The sequence below is a fragment of the Paroedura picta genome, chromosome 6 (assembly GCF_049243985.1).
Source record: "Paroedura picta isolate Pp20150507F chromosome 6, Ppicta_v3.0, whole genome shotgun sequence".
Lineage (NCBI taxonomy): Eukaryota > Metazoa > Chordata > Lepidosauria > Squamata > Gekkonidae > Paroedura > Paroedura picta.
Window position 1 is genome coordinate 79,663,388 of NC_135374.1, and position 7,716 is coordinate 79,671,103.

General features: G+C 42.5%; 1 protein-coding gene across 5 annotated transcripts in view; it reads right to left on the reverse strand.

Moving 5' to 3' along the window:
- SHROOM2 (shroom family member 2) overlaps positions 1-7,531 on the reverse strand; it is a 143,887-nt gene extending 136,356 nt beyond the window's left edge. For all 5 annotated transcript variants that reach the window (XM_077343268.1, XM_077343266.1, XM_077343267.1 and 2 more), the window contains exon 1: positions 6,763-7,531. In XM_077343268.1, coding sequence (XP_077199383.1) covers positions 6,763-6,993 — 231 coding nt within the window. In that variant the 5' untranslated portion in view covers positions 6,994-7,531. The remainder of the gene's footprint in view (positions 1-6,762) is intronic.
- Positions 7,532-7,716: the final 185 nt, after the last annotated feature.

Below are 7,716 nucleotides of genomic sequence, written 5' to 3' on the forward strand. Positions count from 1 at the left end.
TTTCAGAACTGTTTTTTAAGTAGTAAGCTTGTCTTTATTCACAGACGTTCTAAGAATAAATTGTAACACTTTCTGTGATAATACATGGGCAGAAGTCAATTCGACTTTTTCAACAGAATAAAAGCATCACTCCCCCAAAAAACAAGTGGCACTCATTTTTATAATAATCGACAAATACCCACTATTCAAGCTTCGTGTGTCAGAAAAGCAATGTAGCTTTTATTTATTTTAACTGTTCACATCCTGCCATACCTCCTTAAAATCCAGGCTAACAGAGAAACAATACTTTGAAAACACATTTTAAAAAGGTCCCTCAAGACAATAAAAAGAAAGATCCTCTGAAATAAAATAATGTCAAATGTCTTACTAAATGAATCAAGTGGCTTCTGCCTTATCTCTGCTGAGCTTCTCCAAAGAGCTGGACATTACCGTCACCAGACACACAGTTCCAAGGAGGGGGGAGCTCTACAAGGAGATAGCTGTCTGAAAAGTGCAGCTGGTCATGGGGGAGTATATTAGGAACATTAAAATGTCTCACAGAGCTGACACAGCATACACTCCACCACTCAAATAGTTTGCTTATGTTTCTTCAGGGATGTTTTGTTGTGGGGTATAAACAGAATGATCAACCATAAGCCATTTGGCTCTTTCTATTCCTCAGTAAGATACCAACAGGCACAACAACAGAAGTTAGTGGAAGCCAAAGAGAAAAGTTGGAGATCTTGGGTGTTCTCTCATAATCGTTCTTCTTCTGCCCTCACTCCAAGTTGGAAGCCAAACAAGAAACAGATAAATAGGAGGGACCCTCTGTCGTCTTTCTTGCCTAGCAAAACCTTCCTAAACTCTTCAACACTTCCAGGGTAGAAATAGGGTCTGGAGAGATGGGACTAAGGGATGTCAAGAAACTGCAGCCTATCAGCCCACACTTTGACACATCTTCTACACCAACCAAGGACCCAAAGACTACTGAGTAGACCATTTTTCCTAAAAAATTTACTCCATAATATAGGCACTTACAATATAAAGCTACTTGGACTTCCCAGCATTAAGCTTGATAGTTGCATTTTTCTTGCTCATTTTAATTTGCACTGGTCATTTAGTATTTCGTTAAAATAAATAAAGTTAAAACTGATGCAGCAGCTGATTTATGTATTTTCCATAAGAAGTTGCCTCAAAATTACCATGCATATTTAAAAGTATTTTTCAAAATTCTACACAAATTCTAAATCTTAAGATTGCATATTAAAATGTATTTCAACATAGACAGTATTTCCCTGCTGCATCATATAAGAGTGAACTTATTAAACTGTGCACATCCTATAGGCTTCACTGTACACATTTTATTTGTCAGGTAACTTCATTATTCTACAGCCTAAAACTAGTAACTGGAATAATTAGAAGGGGAAACGGCTATATTTTCAATGATGTTCTGTGGAACGGAGTAGTTTCATTTTTCTAATGTGAACTATTCTCAAATTGTGTGCATGCCCCATCTCAAAAACTACTTCACAGTTCTATCGCTGCTGAAAACAATTGTGTAATCTGCATTCAGTCTCAGTGCAAAAGGTGGACTATAAAGAAAATAAATGATTAACCTTTTTCACTCACAAATCATAACAAAGTATGTTGTGTGAGGGATGCAGTTTTTCTGTTCAAATCTCTTTTCTCCTGCTTTGTATCCACTAGGTATAATGTTTCTGAGGTGAATGTTTAAATTCCCAAACTACTATTTTTCTAGACTAGCCATGAATCTCTAGCCCTGTGAGATTTTAAACATTGTGGTGCAAATTTCTGCACTATTGGGAGAGGAGGGAACTAGATTAAACAGATGAAGCTTTTTTTGTACTTTGGTTGGGGCTGTGTCTGCACACATAATAGAAATGGTCCAGCTTAGTCACTCAGTTATGGGTCACTCCACCCCATTATTGGGGTTTAAGACAAAGTGTCTCAGCAACCAACACGATGATGCCAAAACATAGTTTTCTTTCTTCCAGCAGTTAACATCTGCAAACTTTTCCTGTGCATGCTGGTCACAGTGTACTTCCTGACCCTTTTCCTAATTCTGAATTTCTTGTAGACTAGCAAATTGGACTACTAATTCCTTTTAGACTAACAAAGTGGAAGCAAAACTTAAAAGAAACCAAACTGACTGCACTCCACAGTATTAAATATTCAACACAATGAAACTCTTTTTGGCATATCTTTTAAAAGTCAATGTTAGGTTTTACCTTCTATGAAGAATGATGGATTTTCCTGTCAATTGACAACAGATACATTGCTTTTGATGGTACTATTAGGAAAAACAAAAGAGCAAAAAAACCCTATGCAGGATAAAAAATTCTTCTCACATAGCACCATTCTGCCCACAGTTTTTCAGAAGCTGCAGGAAGTTTGAAGCACGTGGTGCACCAGGCCCTGGTCATAAATGAAAGCAGATTGCAGCTTTTCCCATATCAATAACCTGTCCATTCCCATCTACTTTCACCATTGACCCAAATCCTGATCATACAAATGTTAGCAAGACCATTGCTGTAATCAAAGGGAAGCTGAACTAGGATAATCTAAAAGATACATAACATTACTTGAAAGGGGAAAGTGCACTTTAAAGAATTGTATAGCTGCCTTCAACACAAACGTGCACACATATCATGCTGTTCTCATGCTATACCCATATATATATAGGTAATAATTGTCCAAATGGACCTAAAGTGTTTCATGATTAATATTAAACATGCAACAGTCACCAAAGAGAATTTGCACAATATGCAAATGTAGCATTTAATACACCTAATAATATCTACTAGAAAGCCTTCATAATCCCTCAAGCAGTATGTATTTGAAAAAGAAGAGTTAGTTCTTATATGCTGCTTTTCTCTACCGGAAGGAGGCTGAAAGCAGCTTAAAGTCACCTTCCCTTTCCTCTCCCCACAACAGACACCCTGTGAAGTGGGTGAGGCTGAGAGAGCCCTGATATTACTGCTCGGTCAGAACAGTTTTATGAGTGCTGTGTCCAGCCCAAGGTCACCCAGTTGGCTGCATGTGGGGGAGTGCAGAATCGAACCTGGCATGCCAGATTAGAAGTCCACACTCCTAACCACTACACCAAACTGGCTGTCTTTGGCCACTTTCCACAGCAGCTTCCTTTAAACAGATGTACTGCTCGTTATTGACTCTTTGAATAGCGAGAACTCTATGGGCTGAAAAAGTTAGCCTTTGAATTTCGCTATCTTGTGTCATTTACTTAATGCAATAACATTTCCTCTCTTTCATGTCAACTGCATTTTCCCAACAGCATTTTGATCAAAACCAGAGGGAATGCAAACACCTTACAAAGTGGCAGATTACCAACCAAGTGCAACTGACAATCCTATCCTGCTAAATGATTTACAAGGCCAACACTTGGAACAAGCAGGAAACAGGATTCTGGCTCTGCCCTTGTCCACTGGACGTTCATCCAAACAAGGACGCAGCTTCTATGCATGTGGTTTGTGTACGTATATTCCAGACCACATGGACACATACAAGTAACATGTTTCCCTAAGGTGAACACACTGGGGGGGGGGGATCACATGTGTTTCGCTGCAAATGAGGCCAGCAGTGAAAAAATACAAAAGTATTGTTACATAAAAATATGAAAAATATGAAAAACCATGTATTGATGGAAACAAATAATATGCTATCATAGGTAGGGGGAAGGGTTATAACATGTAAAGAAGAAGGGGGAAGGAAACCTCAAGGAAGTTAACTGCAGGGACAGGGAATCAATACATCTTCTAGAACAGTCCATTAACCCAAGTGATAAGATGGCCTATCCATTACTATCGTTCAGACCTTCTTTTCAATCTAGTTCTAATAGAGATGTAAAGGAATTTTGCTACCATGTTAGAAATAAGTGGGTCTTTATCTCTTGGAAAAAACTTAACTAGAGTGAGATGATAAAGATGAATGTCTAGTGTAGTGGGATAGTAAAGGTAGGATTAGATATTCATGGATTCTTTCATAAAAAGGACAATATAAGTTATGTGAAATTGTCTCATGTTGGGCATTATCACAGGGGCATACACTTAGCTCCAGCGGACAATTGAGAAACCTGCCCTCGAGGGAGGCTGAGGAGAATGAGTTAAAACGTGCTCTTGAGAAGGCCCAACGGTATTTTACTATTGAGATGTTTGTGAGATATGGAGCTGGAGTATTTCCTGACAATCCTTTCAGAGTGCTATAGATTCTAGGAAGAATTGAGAATTCCTCCTGAGAATCGAGGCCAGCAGATTTGTGCACTGCTTTTCCTATATGCACTGAGCATCTTGTGGCACAGAGTGGTAAGTCAGCCGTCTGAAAGCTCTGCCCATGAGGCTGGGAGTTCAATCCCAGCAGCTGGCTCAAGGTTGACTCAGCCTTCCATCCTTCCAAGGTCGGTAAAATGAGTACCCAGCTTGCTGCTGGGGGTAAACGGTAATGACTGGGGAAGGCACTGGCAAACCACCTCGTATTGAGTCTGCCATGAAAACGCTAGAGTGGGGTCAACCCCAAGAGTCAGACATGACTCGGTGCTTGCACAGGGGATACTTTTACCTTTAACCTTTCCTATATGCATCGGCATATATACATCATGTTTACCAAACACTTATACAGCTAATGAGGAATCCTAGAGGTCGAAAATGCTTCATCAGATGAAAAATATGACTGTTTTTTGAGCATACTGTGGTAAATTACATGCGTGAAACTGTTATCTGAACTCAGAAAGAGACAGTTTCTTACCAGGCACTGGGACATGCAGGTAGGTGGATTTAATGTGGTAAAGCAGTATGTAGGCCAAGTTGCTTCATACATTATCTTATGCTGCAAGTAATTGTGTAAAGCTGAATTAGGCCTGAAATGGTAAGCATGTTCCTGAGCTGTTTTACAGTGATGAGGAAGAAGGGGTCATATGATTAACGTTTTTCTCCCTATCAAATTCTAAGTAGAAAACAAGTTCTAGTCTAACCTTCTTTCTGACATGCCAGTTTTCTATACATTCTATACTATTCGGTCATGTGACCCACATCTCCAGTTGCAGTGTAGATTTACCAGTTTATTACCACAGCAACAACTAGGCCTAAGTGTCCATTCTGTTTACACAGAAAACTATCTTCTATCAGCCACTAAGTGCTTTTAGTTCTCAAAAAGGAATACTATCAATTCTCATTTCTTAAGAAAATATGCAAATTAATGTTTTTTGGCCAATTAAACTAAGCTAGATCTAGCCTTTGTGGTTACAGGTCATGTGGCTAGGTTCACTGAAAAAGTGGCAAGTAGATAAAAATCCGGGACATTCCAGTTAACAGTGGAGCAAACATGACAAAGCACATAAACTTGCAGAGGCACTCAAGAGTTAGGGAGAAAAGAGAAACAAATCTCCTTTGAAACTTTGACATTTCCCTATATCATAGGTCACAGTATCCCACCAACATGGCCATCCAACTGCCACAGTGACATGTGCAATCCAACCTATCCATATTACCTCAGAAGGCTATCCATGTTACCTCAGAAAGATGACATACTACATTCAATGGGTCTTACTTCTAGGTAAGTATGCATAAGATTGCTGCCGTAGCTCAGGAAAGGTGGGAAGAAAACTCTCTCCAAGAAAACACAACCATCTAATTCAGTATTCATTAAGCAACAATGAAACTAACACCACAAAGAATCAATAGAAGGTATTTCAAAACTTTTCTTTCCCCAGTTTCACTTCCCCAATTAGGCTACAACAACTTAAGTCAGGAAGTTATCTCGAAATGTTCAGTTTTAGATAAAACCTTGATAATCCTTCAATAAAATGTCTGTCTAGCAGGTGCGAAACAAAGACAGAAGCAAAGTGACAGTAAAAAGAGAAACTGTTCTGTGGGGAGAGAGGACTCAGAGGACACAGATCTGTTCCCACAAGAAACTGACCATTTTTAATGGACTACTTTTGTGCGACAATTCAGGAAATCCAGACCGGCAAATTAAGATTCCATATCATGGATTTACTTTCTTGGACACATTTGGATTGCGATTTTGTCCTCAAGAAGTGGATAAAAGGTAGACAGAGTCTCAATATGTATACTACTATCTATTCCAATGTCAGTGGCAAGTAGAAATTAACCAGGAGAGTTCCTGTAGATTAACAAACAGGTGGGTTTTGTGTACACAATCTCTTTACACCATGACTGGAAGTTATCTTAATATCTATGGGATGTATTCCAAGTACGCACTGGACCAGGGAGTATGAAACTAGAAGCATTACCAGTCATAAAATAATAATCCTCAACCATTTCCTTGTTCCCAATAAGGCTGATCTATAATACAGTTTGAGTAAACCAAGCCACTGTCCAATTACTTTTCTATTTACACTCTTTGTTTACACTCCCTTCCCCAACATGCACTGAGCATGTATTTAAGAACAATACTGGACAGTTTGTCAGCAACCGTCATATGTAGCCCTGCAGACAACACTCCTTCGTAACTGTCCTAAGGAAGTCAAAGGAAGTCAAGTACTGGGAAGAATTTCAAAAGTGTTCACCTGAGGGTCGATCCAAGTCCCAACTACGAAGCGTTCCCAGAAAGCCTCTTCGCGCACTCAGGTAACCGAGCAGCATCAGGCTCTGAAACCCACGGTGGCACCGCAGCATTTATTCACCAGTCCGATCATATAAACAAAAGGAGCAGGGAACCATACACGCGAGCGCACACCAGGCGTCACATACATACAACCATCCATCCATAAGGCACGGCGTCTCTCACCTTCGTGATGATGAGCGGCTCCCCGTGCTCTCTTCCTCCTTTTAGAGTAAATCCCCAGGGAGCTCCGCCAGTCAACTGTACTTCCACCAATTTGTACGGATCGACTCCCCTCTGCTCCCCCATCACTAACAGCTGCTGGTGGGCTTGTCCCTGGTCCAAAAACACGGGATTCAGCCTCGGCTCTTTGTCCGGAAATCGCTCCGGGCCGCTTCGAAACTCCACATTCTCCATGACGGCCTGAAATTGTCCCCAAGTTCCTTCCTAGCTCGACCCAGCGTGCCGCTGACCTAGGAACCACATACCTAACAAGACTTTCCAGCCAGCTCCCTTACGGGGAAGGAGGGAGGGCGGGAGGGCGGAGGAGGGGCGGAGGACGGGGGTTGCAAGCCCCGAACGCGCTCTGGCTCCTCCTCCCGAGCCCGTTTTGTTCTTTCAAACGGCAGCCCCCCAGCCATCCAACCCATCCAAAAACGGAGGAGGGCAGCCCACTACAGAACTGCCCGGCAGGAGGAGGAGCAAAGCGGCCCCAGGAAATCCATTTTCGCTTTCCGCACGTGTGCCTGGCTTCGCAGGTTTACCCGCGAGGGAGGAGAAAATGCTCGCCCCCACGGCAGAGGCGCCCGAGCCGCAGAGCGCGTGCAACTTTCCCAGGAGCTGATCCGAGTTTCGTTCCGGAGCTGTGGGCGGAGGAAACAGCCCGAGGGGCTGGGTCGAAAGCGACGGGGGGTTGGACTGCATTGACATTCCAAACAAAGGGCGGCGGGGGAAGAAGCGGCCGGCAGTGGCCCCTCTGCCCAAGACGGGACGAAGGGAGAGCTGTGCTGGGGGCGCCGCTCTCCTCGCCAAGATCCGCCTCTGGGGCGCGTTTCCACGTGGCCGCGGCGTACTGCCAGGCAGGGTTCCTCGGAAGCAGGCGGCTGCGCCCCGACGGCACTTTACACGCACACGAGTCGG